General features: G+C 40.9%; 2 protein-coding genes across 5 annotated transcripts; one reads left to right on the top strand and one right to left on the bottom strand.

Moving 5' to 3' along the window:
* The first annotated feature begins 141 nt into the window (after nt 1-141).
* Nucleotides 142-20,543, top strand: LOC116261794 (protein BREAST CANCER SUSCEPTIBILITY 2 homolog A-like). 4 transcript variants are annotated; one of them, XR_007574545.1, is made up of 21 exons: nt 142-376; nt 482-685; nt 2,380-3,439; nt 3,527-3,582; nt 3,681-3,799; nt 3,898-4,052; nt 10,954-11,076; nt 11,158-11,391; nt 11,476-11,557; nt 11,628-11,678; nt 11,801-11,876; nt 12,006-12,117; nt 12,205-12,276; nt 14,214-14,409; nt 14,481-14,663; nt 17,052-17,194; nt 18,890-18,952; nt 19,025-19,229; nt 19,634-19,704; nt 19,939-20,004; nt 20,070-20,542. XR_007574545.1 is itself a non-coding variant. In XM_050080286.1 (21 exons), the coding sequence occupies exons 1-20, from the start codon at nt 217-219 to the stop codon at nt 19,984-19,986; spliced, it is 3,504 nt and encodes a 1,167-aa protein (XP_049936243.1). In that variant the 5' UTR covers nt 142-216; the 3' UTR covers nt 19,987-20,004; nt 20,070-20,543. The 4 variants fall into 4 exon arrangements, 3 of the variants coding, with proteins under 3 accessions (XP_049936243.1, XP_049936244.1, XP_031496512.1); XM_050080286.1 differs by having other exon boundaries at nt 14,220-14,409; nt 19,634-19,801; nt 20,070-20,543; XM_050080287.1 differs by having other exon boundaries at nt 11,269-11,391; nt 19,634-19,801; nt 20,070-20,543.
* On the bottom strand, nt 7,779-9,969 carry LOC126410485 (uncharacterized). The gene is made up of 2 exons (XM_050080288.1): nt 8,660-9,969; nt 7,779-8,366 (listed from the first exon to the last, which is right to left on the bottom strand). The coding sequence occupies exons 1-2, from the start codon at nt 9,687-9,689 to the stop codon at nt 8,323-8,325; spliced, it is 1,074 nt and encodes a 357-aa protein (XP_049936245.1). The 5' UTR covers nt 9,690-9,969; the 3' UTR covers nt 7,779-8,322.
* Nucleotides 20,544-22,230: the final 1,687 nt, after the last annotated feature.

Consider the following 22,230-nt stretch of genomic DNA (forward strand, 5'->3'; position numbering starts at 1 on the left):
TGGTCAAAACCCCAAGCTCGGGTTCAACCCGACATCCAAAACACTTGAGCTCGAGCTCAATCTGATTAAATTTAAAAAAATATATATTTTTAATATAAAATAACATACGCGGTGCGGTCCGCGCAAAGAGACGGCGGGAATTCGAAATCCATCTCCATCGCGCCTAAACCCCAGAGGGAGAGACGAAGTCCAACGGCGGAGGGAGAGTTGGGAACCATGGCTGCCCTTCCTAGCTTGCAGCACTGCTGGCGGATTGTCCCGGGCGACGAAGGATGGACGTTTGAGGCGTTTGAATTCCCGCCACCGCCCCCTGCTGAACCACCTTCTGCTGACGATCCCTCGCGATTGCCCTCCATGGCCGATCTTCTCCTCCAAGGTACAATATCGGCGCTTCCCCTCCAATGCCATCTGGATACTCCAGTCTTGTTATCGATGTCTTCTGATCATCTATTGCGTATGGTTTTGTTGGATCCGGAAACAGCGTCTCCAGCCATTTTTTGCGACGTCTCGGGCGGTGCTTCCGTGAAAGATGCCGTCGACGAGGGGGGAGGTGGCCAGATGTTCCGGACGGGCGGAGGTGGCCAGATGTTCCGGACGGGCTCCGGGAAGCCCGTGGCCGTAATGGAGTCTTCGATCAGTAGAGCGATTGCCGTTCTTGGACAGGGTGGAATGCTAGCCGCTGAAGGTGATTCATTTCCCCTCCGGCCTTCTCAAAACTTTTCTTATTTATTACTTTTTTAGTCGAGAGATTCACAATACAATGTTGGATATATTCTTCCGTTTAATGTTAAGATTTCAAGTTATTCGTTGTATCTGTCTCCTTTTCTTTTTCTCAATTCCATTGACCGTGATTTTTACGGCATATCTATTCATTTTCCTAAAATCACCGTTATGGGAAAATCGTTGTGTTTGTTTTCGGTATCTCAGACAATTGGACACCTATCAGAAAATTCTGGGGGCTTTATTCGTAACTCAGACGATCGGGTAGTTATCAGGAAATTCCACGTACTAGTCTTTCCCTATCGTAGACGATTGGATCAAGTGGTTCAAGCAAATTCATCTTCCATACATCACTGAGGGTCTTGCTAGTTTTAATAAGATGGACTATAAAAGTTGAATGCGGATCTTGCTTTGTTTTTGTCCTTCATCGTCCAGTTGTGATGGAAGTGAATAGATTGCTCGAGAGGATCTGTTTTCCTATTTCCTGGACACAAAAACAGGATGGGGGCTCTCTCCCCTGTAGGTGTGCATCGGTTTTGGTACTTCGGTGGACATGTTTTGGAAGTTTAACTCTCATTTTTCACCTTCATTGCAGTTAGTGGAAGTAACTTAGCAGATACTGGAACAACCCAACCCACTCTTGGGCTCGAGCCCTTGATTCGGTGGATCCCTACGGGACTAAATTTATAGCGTGTTACAATTTACCCCGCTTAAGGCACACACGTCCGTGCGTGTGGGACCCCAGGTCCGAGTGTTGAACCGGCTTTGATACCACTGTAACGCGCCCTACCCACTCTAGGCTCGGCGGATCTTAACCCACTTTCTAGCAGTTTTGGCTCCAACCTCGAAAAGGTTAGGAACCAAGACAATTATCTCATTAATGACCTTCTTTATAAGCCCTTGAAGATCTCTCACAATCTTCATTACAGGGCTAAACTTATGGAGTGTTACAGATACAAAAATTAAATACTAAGCAACAGTCGTTCATCTTGAACGATCGAATTGTATTTGTTTTTAAATGATCATCTCGAGTTTCACCCTAGACTCTTTGCTTCATCCGTCTCATCCAAATGTTCTTCGGTGAATCTTGAAATTTTTATTGCTGGAGTTGGGTGCATAAATTTACTGCTTCTAGCAATATATGTATTCACCTTCTAAGCAATAGATTGACTGCAGTGGAACTTTGTTATTGACCGTGAGAACATCAATCCCATTAATTTATCAGCACAGAAAAAAGTGTTTATTTTGGTGAAAAGAAAAAGAAAAAAGTGTTCATTGGATCTAACAAATGTGTCAAAATTAGTAGGATTTTTTTTCAGGCAGTTTACATTACAATTTGCTTAAGGACTTCCTGTAATCATGCATAATTTGAAAAGGAACTAGTGCAAATTTAATTGTATAAATTATATAACTATTCTGTATGCCTTAGTTCATGTGGGTTAACAACCTCAGTATTCTGTCATATTTCTCAAGGCATTGTCATTTCTTTAAGATTATGATTGGCTTTCTAAATGTGTTGGAGAATTTATCCTCCAACTTTTTTATCATGACCTTGGTTATGGAAATTCTATGGGAAATTAGAGAATTCAGTAGTCGTTGGTTTTCCGTTTTTGTTTATCTCTCATCCTTTCATGTAGCTTTTGAATTTCTCGTTTGCAGGTCAAGCAAGCTGCAGTGCATCTTATGCAGACTCCTCTTTCTCATGTTCACTCTTTCAATCAGGATCAGGAAAAACCATAAAACTATCTTCTAAAAGCTTGAGCAGAGCTAGTAATCTCTTGTCAGACAATAAAGAAAACTTCTCTCACTCCCAAAAATGTGAACCCATTCTAAATCATGTTTGTGATATTGGGCAGCACACGTGGGATGGTGGCGGAAATTTGGTGGACAAGTATCTTGTGAATGCAGGGGAGGAGACAACGTGCAACACTAAGCCTTTGATTACTGTCTCTGGTCATAAACGTCAACTAACTGGTCCGACATGTATGTATTTATCAGAAAAGCAATCAGATGCAGATGTATGTACTAAAACTATGGGCTGTGGAATGAAGAACTTTGCTCCTAAAGAGCCACAAATAAAGATCCAAACCGCTGGTGGAAGATCTTTATCAGTGTCTGGTGATGCACTGAAACGGGCAATGAATCTTCTTGGTGGTTCAGAATTTGGGATTCAATCCTGTAACATGAATTCTGGTGATTCTTTATGTTTTTCTTCTTCTGAGAAGCGGGACTTCAACATGACCTCATGCAGCAAAGAAAACATCCCTTTGATTCCTATCTTCAAACCAAAATGTGCAATAAATGAAGGTTTGACAGAGAAAATGCAGCCTTGTTTCGGAACTCCTACTCAGTCAAACCCATTCAGGCCTGCTTCTAATCTTAATTCCACTGGTGGCATCAGAGAGCGCATTGGTGCTAGCGATGACATCTGCAAGCACACTGAAAGGGAAAGAGCACCTCTTCTGGGGGATACATCTTATTCAAAGGAGCTTCCTATTAATTCTCCCATGCAGGACAAATTACAAGGGGTGGATGGTAGTCCAGGAAAGCAACAAAACAGTCCATTTGTAGATATTTTAAATGACAACCATGGAGAATCCACTGTTCCTCCTTTTGGATTACTTTCAGCTTATTCTTGCAAGCCATCTCCAAATGGTGGAAAGAGAAGGTTGGGAAGGAGAAGTTCTATATCTCCTTTCAAACAGCCACGACAGTCGAGGTCATTTTTCAGACTTGTATGTAATTTTTTCCATCTTATTTTGTATCAAAATTTATCTATACCTGTCAATGTTGTGCTACTGTTTAGGTTCTTTGCTCCTCTGTTGAATGGCTTCCCTTGCAAGGATGCACAGATACAGTCTGGTAAATTTTGATAGATTTTTTAGTTCCAGAGAAAATTTGAGTTCCATGATTTTCTCTAACTACAAGCATTTTGCTCATAAAACTTGTGTTTCCACTAGTTTTGTCATGTGCTGATGCCAAAGCAACCAAAAGTAGTATCTCTTCCCACTATCCTTTTCAGCAGAAGCGGAAAAGCTTGCTTGAATTCTTTCAACTGCCTCCACATCACTGCTCCTTGGTATGTGACTCAATAATCAAGTGTTTGGTTTGGACGCTTCTGCTGCATTTGATGGCATGTTTTTCTACAAAAATTAAATATCATGGTTCTTTGTTTAGGCAGAAAATTTACCAGATAAAGTGAAGCATATGAGTGCGGAGACTGCAGCTAGGTTTACATTCAGTGCTGAATCTGCTTCTTTGCAAGTTGGTTCAGAAGTGCTCTGGAAGATGCTAATCGAGTCAGGAGCTTCCCCAATGAGTTGTAGTAAAGAGTATGTTACTTTTCTTGTTGTTTTCTGGACTTTTTCTTTTCCTTCAGAATTAGGAATTGGAATCTATAATCCTTTTGGGCTAAGTCACATGGGTGCACCAACTATGGTGGCACACCCGCATCCGCAGCCGCATTGGTGCAGGTGCTGGTGCGGCCCGACACGGCGTCAAATGAGTTTTGGCCTTTTCAAAAAATGTTTTGGCCGAGTTTTCATTGATACATCGATTCAAGGTAACCTTGATAAAAAAAAGTTTGAAAATATAGACAAATAGAATTACTTATATAACAAATAGCATATATATATATATATGGTCTTGCCGCACCCGCCCCCAATTTTTTTTTGGAACTTGCCGCATCTCGCACCTGCACTGGCACCTGCACCCCGCACCTATGTGACATAGCTTTTGGGAAATACCTTTTGTGTATGCATTGGATATGATAAATCATTCTGTCGAAGAGATTTTGGTTTTGTTCTTTTCTATACGAATTTTATTCTAGGACCAAGCAGTGATTTATACGAGGAAATTATGTCTGCTTTGGTGAGGCTATTCTTTTTGTGTCAGCTCTACAAAAAAGCAAATGGATGAATGAGTTCAGGAAACAAATAAGAGGGGAACGTGTGAAACTGTTCCTGATTCTGATGTAGCATCGGTTCTTCATTCTTCAAGGTGCATAGGTCTTCTGTAGTAAAAATGAGTGTCAAGGGTGTGGCCTTGGGTTGTGCAGGTTTCTCAAGCTCGTCCAACATGAGAGTTGGTTGTACCTAATCAACTGGCCATTGGCATTGTCAATTGTCAAAGTCGACGACTATATGCCTTATCCTCTATGTGTATTGCGTCCCCTTCCAGTCTTAAATTTTTTGACAGAAGGTTTTACATACTTGGTGTTCAGAAGGGCTAGTCCAGCCTTTCCATATGTGGTGCTTTCAAGATGTCATAAATTGCTGTCACTCCATTTTTAAGGGAGTTTGGATGTGTCATAATGCCTCTTGGAATGGGCCTTTGTTATTGTAGAAACACGAACCACACAGAGAGAGAGTGGAGAACGAACACACAATCTACGTGGAAAACCTCAGAAAGAGGTGAAAAACCACGGGGAGGCTCTGACCTAGGGGCACACCGCAACCCTAGGAGAGAGAAAATTATATTTCACTTAATTCAACACTAAACACAAGTGACAATATAAAGAGGGAGAGAGGAGAAGCCGCCTAGGGTACCGAGCCCGCCTCGGTACCCGCGCCCCATAGAACCGGGTCCAGGAATGGATCCGGTTCCCACAGCAACATATTCTAACACTCCCCCTCAAGCTTGGCATACATGTCAAACATGCCAAGCTTGCTAACATTCTTTTCGAAAGAAGAAGTACAAAGCCCTTTAGTTAGGACGTCTGCAACTTGATCTTCAGACTTCATATATGGCAGAATCAGCTCCTTTGAGTCAATGCGTTCCCGGATAAAATGACGGTCAATCTCCACATGTTTGGTCCTGTCATGTAGAACTGGATTATTGGCAAGATTAATCGCAGACTTGTTGTCACAGTACATCTTCATTTTATCTCCCAATTCCACACCAATATCAGTCAAAAGAATCTTCAGCCACAGCATCTCTGTAACCCCCATTGCAACAGCCCTGTACTCAGCCTCCGCACTAGACCTCGAACATACTTCTTGCCTCTTACTTCTCCAAACAACTAGGTTACCTCCAAGAAAGATACAATACCCTGTAGTAGACCTCCTTGTGTCAGTGCAACCTGCCCAATCTGCATCTGAGTAGCCCTCAATGGTAAGTTTGTCCTGTCGAGTATACAACAGTCCTTTTCCTGGGTCATTCTTTAGATATCCCAACACTCTTTCTGCACTCTTCCAGTGACAATCCGTGGGAGCATGCATAAATTGACTTAGCACATTTACCGCATACGTGATATCAGGGCGAGTTAGAGTAAGATAGATAAGCTTACCTACTAGCCTCTGATATCGCCCTTTTCCTTCCTCATCCAGAATAGTGCCCGTCTTGATACTTATCTTAGTTCCCGACTCTATAGGAGTAAGATAGGGCCTACAACCAAGTTTGCCTGTCTCCTTTAGTAAGTCAAGAGTGTACTTCCTTTGATTCATAACCAGCCCTGTCTCTGATCGAGCAATCTCTATCCCCAGAAAGTATCTCAGCTTACCCAGATCCTTGAGGTCGAATTCCTTAGATAATCTCTCCTTCATCTTTCTGTTTTCTTCTTCGTCACTGCCAGTGACAATCATATCATCAACGTAGACAAGGAGAAGACTCACCAGACCACCTCTCTGCTTTATGAATAGGGTATGATCTCCATTTCCTTGCTTGTACCCAGTAGACTTCATAACGATCCTTAGTCTCTCAAACCAAGCTCTAGGCGACTGCTTCAAGCCATACAAAGCTTTCTTGAGGTGACAACATTTTCCCTCTTGAACATACCCGGGAGGCATGCTCATATAGACTTCTTCCTCCAGATGGCCGTTCAAGAACGCATTTTTAACATCAAGCTGGTCCATGCGCCACTTCCTGTGCACAGCAAGAGCAAGAATAACCCTCACGGTCTTCAACTTTGCAACAGGGGCAAAGGTCTCAAGATAGTCGATTCCATACTTCTGACTGAACCCCTTTGCAACCAAACGAGCTTTATATCGATCTACAGTGCCATCAGGTTTGTACTTCACGTTGTAAACCCACTTAGAGCCAACTAGGTGTGTCCCCTTAGGAATATCAACAACTTCCCATGTTTTGTTCTTAGCTAACGCACCCATCTCCTCTGTCATAGCATGTAACCACTTGGGATCATCCTTAGCATCATCCACCGACCTGGGAATAACAACTTTGGATAAGGTTGTGATAAAACATTTGTAATTTGTACTGAGCTTAGCATAAGAAACAAATCTCTGAATAGGGTGAGAAGTACATGACCTGGTGCCTTTGCGCACAGCAATGGGGAGCTCTTCATTCGATGGACTTGGGTCATCCGGGGAGATCACAGGATTGGGATTGGTTCTATCCTCATCACCAACATCTTCCACTGTAGCTTTCTCCTTTCTGACATAAACCTGGCCAAACAAGTGATCCCGGGCAACAATGGGCTGAGCATCCACCGTGACCCCTTCCATATGGCTGCCCTTCTCATTACTGACCGTGACCGTGTCAATCACACTGGGACTAACCTTGTAATCCAAAAACTCCATAAACTGAATTAGCTGATTAGAGGAATACTCTTCCCCTTTGTTCTGAATTAGCTGATTAGAGGAATACTCTTCCCCTTTGTTCCCAAGACACTCCCCCTGAAGAGGATTCGCCGAAAAATACGACTCATGTTCATGAAATGTGACATCCCTCGAAACATACACTTTGGAAGTAGTGGGATCCACACATTTATACCCCTTCTGAGTGGAAGAGTACCCCAGGAAAACTCCTTTAATAGACCGGGGATCAAGTTTTTTGAGAGTAGGGCTATGATTATGCACAAAACAACTGCACCCAAAGACACGAGGAGTAAGAGGCCACGGATTCTGAGTGGGCCACAGGGTAGAATAAGGAGACTGACCAGCCAACACCCTAGTAGGCATACGGTTAATGAGATGTGCACTAGTGAGAAGTGCATCACCCCAATACCGCTTCGGGACATGACGTTGGAACATAATGGCCCGGGTAACATTCAATAGATGACGATTTTTACGTTCAGCTATACCATTTTGAGGAGGGGTATAACTACAAGAGGTTTCATGAACAATACCCTTGCCTTTCAAGAATTCATCAAGGGATTGGGAGACATATTCCCTTGCATTATCCGTACGGAAAGCTTGAACAGTAGTATGGAATTGAGTCTCAACAAAGGCAACAAAGTTTTTCACAACTGCTGGAACCTCACTACGTTCTCGCAACAAGTACACGAACGTACATCTAGAGTAATCATCAATAAGCGTCAAAAAATAGTGACAACCACCACACGTGGGTACTCCAGAAGGACCCCAAACATCGGAATGAACTAAGGCAAACGGATGAGTGGTTTTATTCAAAGAAATAGGGTACGAAGCCCTGACATGTTTAGCCAATTGACACACTTCACAAGCGAAGGAGTCAATTGAGACAGAAGCAAACAAATGAGGAAACAACTTCTTTATTAACTGGAAGGGTAGATGTCCAAGACGCTCGTGCCATCGCAGAACAGTAGATCTATCGTTCACACCAGACAAGTGACCACTCGTGGCAGAAATCAATGCTGAAGCAACTTGGACCGGCAGCCTGTAGAGCCCATCAGTAACCGAACCAATCCCAATCTTCTTCCCCGTCACCAAGTCCTGCAGGGAACAATGATCAGCAGAGAAAATCAGATTACAGTTTAATTCTTTAGTAATACTGCTGACAGAGAGTAAGTTGACAGGAATATTGGGAACATGCAGGGCATTGTGAAGACGGTATTTGTTCAACAGGGACAAGCTCCCTTTCCCAGCCACAGAGATAGAAGACCCATCTGCCATAGACACGCGTTGCTTGCCAGAAGAAAGTCGATATTCTTGAAAGAGTTTAGAGTCCCCTGTCATGTGGTGAGTGGCTCCACTATCAACAATCCAATCACCAAGAGGAGGGTTACCTTGATCAGTCGAGGCAACGAGAGCTTGGGCTAGCTGAGCCCCTTCAGACGTGGAGGACTCCTCAGGGGTAGTAGATAGACGGCTGATGTACGCCTGTAGCTCCTTGAGTTGAGCAGGGGACAACTTGGACTTTGCACCACTAGAAGAATTGCTCTGACTGGAATCAGACACAGAAGAGCTACGCTTGCCAGAGGGAGGACGACCTCGGACCAGTCTCTTCTCGGGATGAAGATCCCAACAGAAATCCACCGAATGCCCCAACTTGTGGCAATGAGTGCAATGTCGGGCAGGACGCTGCCCAGTCCCTGAGGCACGGCTGACAAAGGCAGAAGGGCCATGACCGGTGTCAAGATGCATCACTTGGCGACGTTGTTCTTCAGATTCAACACGAGCATATACTTCCTCTATCCCCGGAATCTCATCACCATTAAGAATCTGGCCACGAATAGACTCAAATTCATCCCGCAGGCCTCCCAGAAACAGAAACGTACGGTCCATCCATTCCTTTTCCCAGTAGAGGGAATGATCTGAACCGCATGTCCACTCATCAGTCACATGATAATCTAACTCCTCCCACTTGGTCTTCAGGGCAGCATAGAAGGCAGCAACAGACAAATCACCCTGTGTCAGAGAGTAAATACTGCGTTTAATCTGATAGGTGCGCAAATGTCTCTTCTTGCGACCATACATCTTTGCAAGCACAGTCCACATATCAAAAGAGGTCGGCTTCCGCAGAATGAGGGGCTGAATATCGGATGACACGGAGCTGATAATCCACACCTTCACTTGGCTGTCCTCCAACGCCCACGTCGCCCATTGAGGATCAGATTTGATGGGCGCAGGTTTGTCGCCAGTGATGTAAGAGAGACGCCCACGACTAGTAATCCCAATCTCGAGAGCGGCAGACCAAGATAGGTAATTGTCCTTGGTCAGACGGATGGAGGTGACCTGGAGCGGCACGTTCTCAGTCTTGGAGGCGCTGCCCGTGTCAAGAACGGCATCTTTTTGAGTCCCCATCGCTTCTGCCATCACAAACTAGCACACAGCAACAAGAGGCACAGCAGCGGGAATGAGGCAACGGCGTCGGGAAGGAGGCAACGGCGTCGGGAAGGAGGCAGCGGCGACGGCGGCTGGAATGAGGCAGAGGCAACGTAAAGCAGGCGACGGCGCAACACAGAGGCCACCCACGGTGGCAGAAACAAAGAACGGGACGAACGGAGGACCGCGGAGGCGTAACAGAGGGCGGCGGAACAGAGGACGGCGGCGGCGGAACAGAGGACGGCGGCGGCAGAGCAGGGCGACGTCACAAGGGCAGCAGCGACGCCGGAACTTCAACGGCGTCGGGCGACGAAAAAACTTGACGATCCTTGGAAAAAACGCTTCTCCAACTAACCTGGCTCTGATACCATGTAGAAACACGAACCACACAGAGAGAGAGTGGAGAACGAACACACAATCTACGTGGAAAACCTCAGAAAGAGGTGAAAAACCACGGGGAGGCTCTGACCTAGGGGCACACCGCAACCCTAGGAGAGAGAAAATTATATTTCACTTAATTCAACACTAAACACAAGTGACAATATAAAGAGGGAGAGAGGAGAAGCCGCCTAGGGTACCGAGCCCGCCTCGGTACCCGCGCCCCATAGAACCGGGTCCAGGAATGGATCCGGTTCCCACAGCAACATATTCTAACAGTTATGTTGCCATTTTTTTGAAGGCAATGACCTTGATAGTGTAAAGGATAGGGTTCATACGGGTTCTTACATATCCAAAGAAAAACTCATTTTAACTTTAAATCCAAATCAAACTAAAGAGAAATCTGACATTGAAACCAAGTTTGTCCTATTTACTCCTTAGAAGGATTCCCATCTTTTGTTCCTCACAAGCTCTAGGAACTTCTCTTTTGCTTAATCTGATTTTTATTGAGATCTGAGGGCTTATACTGGAGAACTTTGTTGTATTAAATGGCAGAAATCCAGCAGCACCCAGTGCAAACTTACCTTTGATGTGTACAGTAAGTGCCTTGTTTATTAGGGGGCAAAATATGCATGAACAATTATTTCAGCATATAACACCCTTAAAACAAACACTGAAGCTTTTGATGTTGATCTACCCGTTGATCAATTATTTCAGCTAAAAGCCTCATTAAATGGGCAAATCACTTACATGTTTGCTCTGTATTCACGTTTAATTTCAGCCTCTCAATTTTATTCTGGTGTTACTTTTCCTTGTTTCTCTCCTTTGTATGCCTGCACAACCATGAGATGATGTTGACTTTTATCTGCTTCTGTAGATGGACAGCTAACCACTACAAGTGGATAGTGTGGAAACTTGCTGCCCTTGAAAGATGTTATCCGGCTCAAGTTGGAAGGACATTATTGACAGTAGCTAACATCCTTGAGGAATTGAAATACAGGTCTTTTTTTGGTAAATGAAGTTTGTTCAATAGATATGATTTCATACCTTACTGTTCATCTCCTGATGCTTTTGAAAACAGATATGAGAGAGAAGTAAATCATGGACACAGATCAGCAATTAAGAAAATCTTGGAGGGTGATGCATTATGTTCTTCAATGATGATTTTATGTATTTCTGCTGTTCATTACAGTCCGTACAAAAAACTTGAAACATTAGACAAACCTAAGGATAAACCCAGCAGTTCAACCTCTATTGATGATTTGGCTAACCCAGTCAAACATGAAGTAGCCAAAATTGAACTAACTGATGGATGGTGAGGATGTGTCTTGGTTTCTATGTGTTTTCTCTGACGTAAACAGTACAGCTAATGCATGCTTCTCTCTTTCCTTTTGTGCAGGTACTCTGTGAATGCTGTTCTGGATGTGCCCTTGTCCAGGCAACTTGCTTTGGGGAAGCTTTTTATAGGACAGAAACTTCGGGTACTTTCATGAACTTTTATGTATTGATATTCTTAACAAGAACTGTTAAATAAGCTGTTGGCTTTTGCAGGTTTGTGGGGCTAGCTTATGTGGCTGGGTTGCACCTGTGGGTCCTCTTGAGGTACCTGGTCATCATATCATAGCTTCCCTTTTGGAAATATAAGTGTTCTTGAGATTCTCTCTCTTTCACAACTATCTCTTCTATCCATCTATTATGAACATTGACTGTTCTTATATTTGAAGGCTGGTGGTAATGTTGCACTATCACTCCATATAAATGGAACTTTTCGGACACATTGGGCTGAAAGGCTAGGATTTTGTAAGCATTCATTACCTTATTCTTGTCTTATTCCTCTATATTAAGAGAGAATGCTTCATTATTGCATTTTGTTTAATCTCCTTTCCCTTTGTAGTTTTCTTAGGGTGGTCCTGTTAATGCCATTTTCAGGCAAAGGTTACAGAAACCCACTGTCATTTAGATGCATCAATGTCAATGGAGGTGCAGTTCTAAGGACGTTAGTTGGTGTCACGCGGTTGTATCCACTTTTGTATAAGGAAAGGTGAAATAAGAATAAGGAGTGGAAGGTTGCATGCTTGATGCACTGTCCCATTTGTCTAGTACCGACACATCTTATTTTGGTTTCCAGGCTCCAACAAGGTGGCTCAGTCATTAGGTCAGAAAGAACAGAATCTAAAATGCTGCAGATATACAAACAAAGGTAAGCAAAGGTAGCTTGGTGCGTGACTATTTAAGTGATGCTGTGTACAAATGAATGATGGTTATCACTTACATTTTGTTGATTGATGATAAATGTAGATATTGCCAACCTGTACAGAAAGTTCTATCTTGTTTCATCACCTGGAGGTTCTGTATATTATTTGAGATTATATGTTTGCAAAAGAGCAGACCTGGTAGAAGATTTTAGCATTTTGGGCTCTAGTGATCCTGTTCGGGATGTCAGACCTATTTAGATATTCTTCGTCTGACCGATTTACAAATGTAGGTGCCCTTTGCATAATGAGATGGAGTGAGAAAATTTACATCATCTGTACTTCATTTCCATGTTGATGATCTTCTGTACTTCATTTTGTTTTCTGCATCTTTCCTTTTGAAAATTTCCATTAATAGGTAAGCAAATATATGGCACTCTTATATTTACACGAATATGATACATAGGTACATGCATATGTTTGCACTCATATACACAGCATGCTTGCATGCATGTGCTTAAGTTAGATGTATGTACGTATGTGACATATAAATATTTCAACTATTATTTGCTGCTAGTTAGTGATGATGGCTAAAAATAATTCTTCAAGTAATTCCACTTGAAATAACGTTAGTTTTTTCCCCCTTTAGATTAATTATTTTGACATGTGGGTAGAGTTACGTATGATGTACAACCGTTCTAACTTCCAATCTTTTCTAAGCTCATCCTTTTTGTGAAATCTTTCTTACGTCCTGGATTTGTGCATGCCTTTGACAAACATGGACATGTACATCTCATGCAGAGATTTCTGTTAATGAACATTGTTGAGGTTATGCTTCTTAGTTCTTAGGCTTACCTGCTTCTTTGCATTTGTTAATATTAGATGCTTCTTGTTAATAGGTTGAGCTGATTTTCCCAATATAGTTAACTGCAATCAGAAGATCTCAAGGCGATCCTTTTGTGCAATACATTAAGCTTTGTTTCAACTTTTTAGAGAATGAGTAAAATATAGCTGTTGCCAGGAGTAGAATATTCTTCACATAAGTGCCATGTAGAGCCTTTCCATCTTAATCTGAATCTGACTTGTAGGTGCTGCAATTAGTTGGCATTCACTACATTATGTTGATTTAGGAAATAATAGAATTGCCTAAGGTGGCCTTTAAAGGCATAATTTGGCCTATCAATTTAACCAAGATTCATCTGAAGATATAGTGCAGTTTGTATGATATGGATGGTTATATACCATGCACTTCATACATGGACATAGGCGTGTTAGTGTGAATGTTAGTAAAAGAAACTCATCTTAAATAGCATGAACTGCTAGTATTCATGAGCCAGATGTGGCCTCAGAAATAGTAGTTTCTCATTACAACTGAGTCAGGTACTGACTATTTTCAAAAAACTTGGGTGCGGGGGGTATGGCCGTATATATATATAAACAATAAGAAATACTTAAAAAATATAAATATGTATCAAAATAAAGAATATACATCAACATAAACAATAAATAACATAGAAAATATATATCAACGGCTCTTGCAGCAGTGTGTTTAAGAAACCTATGAAAAACTTTAAACATATGGACAACCAAGCAGCCCCCTAGTCAAATATGAACATCAATCGAATTTTCACATACAAAAAATATAATAAAAAGTAAGGTGAAAAAAATTAAATCAAAATAAAATTAAGCAGTTTGGATCTATAGGTACCCAAGTGTCAAAGTACCCATTTTGGGTACGGGTATGGCGACACAGGTACGTGGACCTTACTGAAGTACCCATGTGACTGTGCAACTGACTTGGTTTTTGCTTGCTGAGTGCCGTCGTTTGCACTGTAAGAGATTTGCTACATGGTTTTGGGTATATATAGATGATATACCCAGAAGTATGAATGCTTCTGTATAAAATATTTATATTGTAATCCAACTTCTCACTTCTTGATGTCAGATGTAGCATGGTTGCGGAAGGAATTATGTCAGAGTTGTACGGTGAAAACTTTGGTTCATCTGATGTTGCTGAAGATGAAAGCGAAGGAGCGAAAATCTTTAAGCTGCTTGAGACAGCTGCAGAGCCTGACATACTAATGGAAACTTTGACTGAGCAACAGCTTGTTGCTTACAAAAATTATCAGTCAAAGCAGGAGGTTTGTGTTTCCTGTGATTTTCAATTTTACCTTAATCGCAACACAGCCATTAAAATTTCTGGTTGTTTCAGGAGAGGCGCAATTCTGAGATTAAAAAAAGGGTTGAGATGGCACTTGATGGTGCTGGTCTGAGGTCAAGAGAGGTCACACCCTTTCTAAGGGTACAGGTAGTTGGCATGACTCCCAGGAATTCCAACATCACAAGGCCTTGTAGGAGAGGTCTAATTACAATCTGGGAACCAACTGAGAAGCAGGTGAAGTTTCCATATTTTACTTTCTCTTTGGTGCTTCTTGTTTTTTAGTTTATCTATTTGCTCTGGTACTTCCAAAACCTGTATGATGTTTAGGACGTCATGGGTTCCTATCTAAAGTGGAGAACCCCTCATTGTTTGATAATTCCATTTAAATGCTTTACTGAGATAAAAATGTGTCCTTACTATTTCAGTAACTCAAATGCTTGTCATTGGTATAAGCTTATTCGTTCTCGTTTTGTATTTATATGCATCATCTATTTCCAATTGGAAAATATTTCTGAAAATATTTTTGATGATCATGGTACAGAACCCATTTAATCAATGTTGTAAAAGGCGTAGCATAACGCGTATCGGTTGGGCTGACGTATACGCCGTATCGTAACGAATCGCAAACGTAGCGTAACGTATCGTAAAATTAATTTTTTGATTTAAAAAACATTAAAAAATCATAAAAATAGAAAAATCCGAAAAAATAAACAGAAAATCAGAAAAAATCAAGAAAATGTATTCAATATATATAAAAAAAGCATCATAAATAAGGAAGAAAGAAACATTCATGTATATCAAGTTATCAACAACACATTCAAAAATAAGAAATTCAAAATAACATAATAAGCATCCATCACCATTTTAGACTTGAAAATTTTATAGATTACATCACAATTCATAAGTTCAAAACATATAGTTATCATCTTTCATGATTCAACTATAATACTCTTCATTTTTTTATGAATCCTTAATGATTTTTGATGAAAATGGGCAAAATCTCTCCCCTCACGTCTCTTGGAATATTTAGGAACAAGGAGAGAGAGAGAGAGAGAGAGAGAGAGAGAGAGAGGAGTGTAGGATTTGAAATATAATGCAAAAATACGTTTTTCCCCATATCGTACGATACGGACGATATGCTAACAATACACGAGCGAATCGTGTAGCGTATTGTATAGGTTTTTTAGACCTATACGACACGTATCGTACGATATAGATAACATTGCATTTAATTATGTCTAAAAACTTTGTGGTCTAGAACAACTCCAAATGCTGACATTTACTGTTTAAGACCGGTAGTCCATCCTTTTCATGTGAAGGAAACATTGAAGAAGTGCAAGGGTTACCATGAAAATCACTTTTAAATATAAGGATATAACACTGTCACATTCATAGCAATGTCAACGGTACGCCGGTACGGCAGTACCAGTATGCCGGTACGCGGCGGTATGTTTGGATCTGGTTCCGGGTCGGAACCAGATCCAAACCATATCATAAAGAAAAAAAAGGGCATCGTCTTCTCCGTTCTCCCTCTCCGCCTCTCGAGCGTTCCAACGGCGGCTGCTGGTTCTCATTTGTTGGGCAGCGGCGGCGGACATTGACCAGCGACGGACGACCGGTTGACGGCGACGGTTTTCCAGTGGCTGTTTCGGGAGAGGAGGAAGGAAGGTGGGGAGGAAGAGAAAGGAGGAAGGAAGGTGGGGAGGAAGAGGGCTGCGTGGTTGGGGGAGAGGAGGAAGGAAGGTGGGGAGGAAGAGGGAGACACGACTTGATCCAATGTCTTCAAGGCACTCTTCACATTCTTTTGCAACGGAAATTTGCTAAATATGAGTATTCATTGATATACAAGAGTTCTGAAGAACTAGTGAAAGTTACTGGTTCCTCATAAAGATGGGGAGTTCCTCAGGGAACACTGGACACTAAGTGGAAGTTTGAAGAATTCGAAACTGGTTGTGTGTGTGACTATAACAGCATAGACACTCTGGAAAATGAAGGCTGTACAGTTGTAGGGCCTTGGGAGTTGTACTCCCTTCATATAGAAAAGAGCAACATTACTGAAACATTACTGGGACTAGCAGTTTTCTATGCTTTCATGGTTAGGCACATAAGCGATAAGGATATGGCTTTTGGTTGTATCAAAATTTGTCTGAACCAGTGAATTTTGTGTTATTGATCACTTGTTTTTTTCAAAATTTATAATTTTTTTATTAAAAAAATAATATTTTTGCCGTACCCCATACCAAGATTAACAAAAATGTCGTACCCGTACCCGTACCAGCACCTGTACCGGTACCGCGGTGACATAGATTCATAGCGTTATTGTGATTTTTAAAAGATAAACTTATAATTTGGAATTTGGATACCAAACTGATCTTTTTCCCTTTCCTTTGTATTTCATTTGGTAGGAGAAAATGATTGTGTTCTTCATAACATTTCTCTATTTTATTGAAGTGTTAATGTTTATGAGATTTTCTGGGGACTTTTTTTAAATGTGCCACATTGCTCTCTTGTTTAGAAAAAAATTTTCAAAATCTGAATTTGTGGCTGCACCTTTACTTTGTGAATATGATTGAATTGTTTGCACTAGTCCCTAATATCTAATTTTCATTTTTTCTTGGGCAGCTTTTGGATCTAGAAGAAGGGCAAGTATATTCAGTTACAGGCTTGGTTCCTGTTAGTCTAAATAATGATGTTCTTCAGCTACAGACAAGAGGCTCCAGAACCAAGTGGGAGTGCCTGCAGCAATCAGCTCGTGGAAATTTTGAGTAAGAGGCTTCATTGATGCTATTAGGTTTTTTCTACTCTGTTGACCAAACTTGTCTTTTTAGTGGATGATTCTTCATGTCAGAAATTTTTGTATTAGTAGTTACCATGTTTTTCTTGCATGGTATGGACATTCTTTTATCTACCACAATTGTCTCACAACTGCTGATAAAATCAGATTAAATTTTTGATTTGTGGTTTCCATGACATTCAAGGCTCTTTTGTGTTAACTAACGTCTCATTTTTCAAATTATTTTCCTTGCAATATTGAATTACTAGTGAGTATACGTTCCATTATGCTCGTCATCTTAATCGCTGTGGTTTGCACCTAGCCATCAACAGAAACTTGTAAAACGTTGCCCCTTGCTGACAGTGTGTTTTTTAACATGGTATTATGTGGACTATATGAGTGCTTCTTATCTAGTACTTGAATTATGTTCCTGCCATAGCTCTCAACCAACTAATTTTCTTCTCCTTCTAGCATGCTGGCATACTTGCACCAAGAAAAATACAGGCATCTTGACCTCACTAAAGTTAGTAGGACTTATTACTGTTAGCCACTTGATTGAAACTAGTGAACATATGATTACTTACACATTGGATAGTTTACACCTCCAACAGTAATGGAGTTAGCTGAGCCACTAAAACAATCACAGCATTCCTCTAAGAAATCCATTTCTCATTTTCCTTGGAAGTAAAGTCTAGTAGGAGTAATTAATCCTGCCAAACTTTACTGGAAATTTTCTATGGCACTCTAGCCATGTTTCCATGAACAAACAAGATTATACTGTTTAGTTCACATTCAAGTGTAATTTCTCCACTCATGGTTCCATCCAGATTGCAATACTGGAATAATTCTAAAAGCACAGGATTATGATCAACCTTAATTCCATAAAGTAGTCAGAAACTTTAGGGTCCATGTCTTGTTTTTTCAAGATTTCTGTTAAAGCCAAACCAAATGAATGTAATCCTCAGCTGGAGAAAAAAAAAAAAATCCAATAACCTACTGCAAAAAAAATTGAAACAGAACAAGAATCTGCCTCTATAGAAACATAAAAAGTTCCAAGTTTGACATTCCCTTGAATTAATATATGAATTATGAAAGTTATTCCTAAAAATCTGTTTCAGTTCCGGCTAAGAGAAAGATTGGCCAAGTTGTGAATCTATATATCAATTATGAGCTTGAGTTGTTGGAACTTGAAAGTAATCTGGATATCTGCTATTGAACGCTATGTAAACTGCAGGAGTTTTTCTCAAAAAGTTAGATACCAGACAAGTGTATCTGTTTGACTTGTTCTTGAATATCATCCTATAATCATGATAAATGCACTTTAGATAACTGTCAGAAAAGGATGACAATTTCATTGATGCAATTGCTCTTTGCACGACAATGTATTTTTGACTTCTGTACGTGAACACAATTGGATAGTTCTTGCAGGGACCATTTTCTCTTCTTCCTATGTCAACTCCTGTGTCTGCCTGATTTTGTACTGAAGCTGCAATTCTGTTCTTTGAGTTATTATCAAACAGCAAACACTTGATGACATTTTGTGCATGAACCAGTGAAGATCTGTATTTTTTTCCTTTAGTTTGTTAAATTTTGTATATTAAGGGTGGTGCAGACGTGTATTGGCTGTGTTCTTTTTGCCGACATAAATTTTTGTTATGTTGGTGGACTGACTTCAGCAATTTTCTAGGCCCTTTTTCAGTCCTCGGAAATCAATATCACTGTCAAACATAGGTGAAGTACCTATTTCCAGGTGAGTTAATCTTTTGTGTCATTCTTGCAGAAGTTCATAAGTGTATAGCTGCTAATCGTTATTTGGTTTTAGTGAATTTGATATTGCAGGGGTCATTGTGTATGTTGGGGAGCTCTATTTATCTGGCAACCATAAGAAGCAATGGGTCTTCCTAACAGATGGATCCATATTAGACTGTATAAATTCTCCAAACAGTTTGCTTGCTATAAGCTTTTCTTTGTCGATCACGGATGCAGAGTCTTGTGCACCATTACACAGCGCTCTTACAGGGTCCACCGTGAGTATATAACCACCAAAAAAGAAGCTTGATGACTGAATCTTGATTTCTGGGTTGGTAAAAATTCGTGTCAAATGAAGTTCCCGTTGCCCTGTCTGTGAAAACCATTTGACTAAACTGTTACACCACGCATGCTCATAACTAAGCTTCCATTAAGCTTGGAACCACATTGCTTTTTGGATTAAAATTGACAAATACTGGTCAGCCATTTAAATGAAAGATATTCGAACTTAAAAAGTGATTTTTATGTTCTTAGTTTGCCATCAGTAGTCCCTTCATTTCTTGAATCAACATAGTTCAGAATCTGAAAGACGACTTTAATGAATTTTTGGATGCCTGTTCATGTATGTATCCTATATAATATACATACGTATGTCTATAGTGAACGTGGCTTCCTTGTGTAGGTTGTATTCTGTAATCTCATCAAAAGAGTGCGAGATCAAGCAGATCAGCTCTGGGTTGCCGAGGCAACAGAGTATTCAACTTATTCCTTCTCTTGTAGTTCTCCTGGACTCTCGCATCTTAAAGAGGCTGCTGACTCTGTTAGCAAGTGGTCAAGGATGTCTTCAGTGGTTAGAATTAGTTAAATCTAAATGTTTTGATCACCTGGCCACTATTCTGAACTTCGTTATATATATATATAGGTTGGGTTGGCCTACGTGAATGCCTGGGAACCGTTAACACTTGCTTTCTCTGAAATACCATGCAGGAGATTGAGAAGCTGAGGGAGAGGGTTCTTGGAATTATCGGTTTTTGAGAGAGATGGTTCCAGGAGGTACTTTCTAATCAAGTCCCTTGCAAGACCTGTCCTCGTTTTTCTTATCTTTATTCTTCTGCCAGTTGTATATTCGTCCGTCCTCCACCCTTCGCTTTTCCAAGGAATTCCAGTACTGGTGCAAATCGGCTAGGTTTCCAGGCAATTCCAGTTACGGGTGTCTTCCTCCGATATCGTTCAAGTGCATATTCGTTTGGCGACAAAAGTAGCGTAAGCTGAAGGATCTCTTAGTTCATTTTGTTCAGGTATCTCCCTGCATCTTCCAGCTTCTCTTTTCTTACTGGAAAGCCTGTTGCTAACTTTTCTTGAAATATTGTTGCCTGTAAATTTCAAATGTTTATGTAAAGAACGTTGTCCCATCCATCCGTCGTCAATATCCTTGGGGAGTAACTCATTCATGAGTTACGGAAATTAGCTTGAGCATTGAGCTTAATGTTAAAATCGGTTTCTCAATTGAATCGACCAGCAAAATGGTTCAGTGAATCGGCTGAATCAAATTGGCATCGTTTATGAGTTGTATCCAAGTTAAAATGATCTCTTTTATGTAAAAAATCAGAGAGCAAGAAAAGGGATAAACTTGAAAATATAATGTGTTGGAACCATGATTCTGCTCCGTGTGTCGTCCTTGAATTGTGTGTTAATGCTGAAGAGGTCTGTTTCCATTTCGAATAGGCTGATTCAGGTGATTCAGCAGAGGTTGAGCTTCAGGAGCTATTGAGTCATGCTGGATCATAATAGTTGTCCGCATGTACGCTTCCTATCTCCGGACACTGTATGAAAATCCACTGTTTACTTTCTCAGCTGGTAAAAATGGTATGGCAGTGTAGTCTACCTTGCTTGGCCGATAACAACCAGTACTGGTTTAGTTTGGAATCCCCCGTTAGCCTGAAAAACGGAAGTTTGAAACAATAATAGTTCTCCTCGTTATGTTTTGCGTCTAGATTGACAGCCAATCTGAACCTGGTACAGTGGAAAGAGTGGGCAAAACAAAGGTCGTCGGTTTTTTCTTTAGAGGGTACTTGTAAGAACTGATGTTCTGCTTTGCCATTCCAACTTAAATACCTGGGTATATTTAAAGTTCTGCCTTATTATTTATTTATTTATTTCCTGTATAGGTTGTTTGCCTTATAAAATAATTTTTGATGCATACCTTTTCAATGTCATTGGCTGAATGATTTTTCGCCAAATGCTACGCACGTTTTGTGTTCCCATAAAATGTCATTTCCCCCCATTTCTAAGCAGATTTTGGCCCTCCATATATGTCGCAATAACAGCTTGCTGGGGGTTTAGGCCACTTTCCTTTATTAATACCAAAATGATTGTACAGGGAAATGTCACCAGGAACATATATGCTAATCTTTATAAAAAACAAAAATCAAATGGTTGATTCAACCTTTCAACAAAACAAAGTGAAATAAAAATCTACTACAAGTAATCACCCCTATCCATTAGGTGCGTTTTGATGAACACACCAAGCTCAATTGTAGGATCTCCTTTCTCCACCTTCACTCTGCTCTTCCATTCAGTCAGAAAATTGCTGAAAAAGTCTCATGTCCCTCTGCCTTCAAAATGCTGATGCAGTCTACGCACTAAAGTTTCCATAGTGGAGTAATATTGACCTGTCAACATAGTCTTTGTGATAACTGAACAGCCTCTTTAGTACCTTCACTTCCCATCTCAACGCTTCACCTCTGGGGATAAGCAACATAGACATGTCATGGGAGCTCCAAAATCGGACATGCTTGCAGCTCCGACACTTCCAATCATATTAACTGAGGTGACATTGAAGTAAAGCGTGCTTGGATACCCGTTCTATTTGTCGTCACAGTATACCCACGTCTGGACTCAAATCTGTGGTTTTCGCTTAACATGTTTTGACCACTTTATATTCTGAAAGAGTATCAAAACAATGCCTCCATATGACCGTCTTCGGATGACCTTGCTCTAGATGGATATCATCATGCACAACTTTATTACGCTGCCACCAAAGCCTCCAACACACCACCAAGAAGGCTATTTTCCAACATTTACTTTTTCACTTCCCTCGAACATTATGCATCCAACGTTTTGAGTTTGAACACAATCCCTCTAGTTGGGGCAAGAGAGATCTTGAATTCATAAGCAATCCACTCCCCACACTTCTTTAGCTTTGCTACAGTGGATGAGCAAATGGTCATTAGTCTCTTCACCAACCCTACAAAAAAGAAACTTGTTAGCAATAGAAAA

The sequence above is a fragment of the Nymphaea colorata genome, chromosome 10 (assembly GCF_008831285.2).
Source record: "Nymphaea colorata isolate Beijing-Zhang1983 chromosome 10, ASM883128v2, whole genome shotgun sequence".
Taxonomy (NCBI): Eukaryota; Viridiplantae; Streptophyta; class Magnoliopsida; order Nymphaeales; family Nymphaeaceae; genus Nymphaea; species Nymphaea colorata.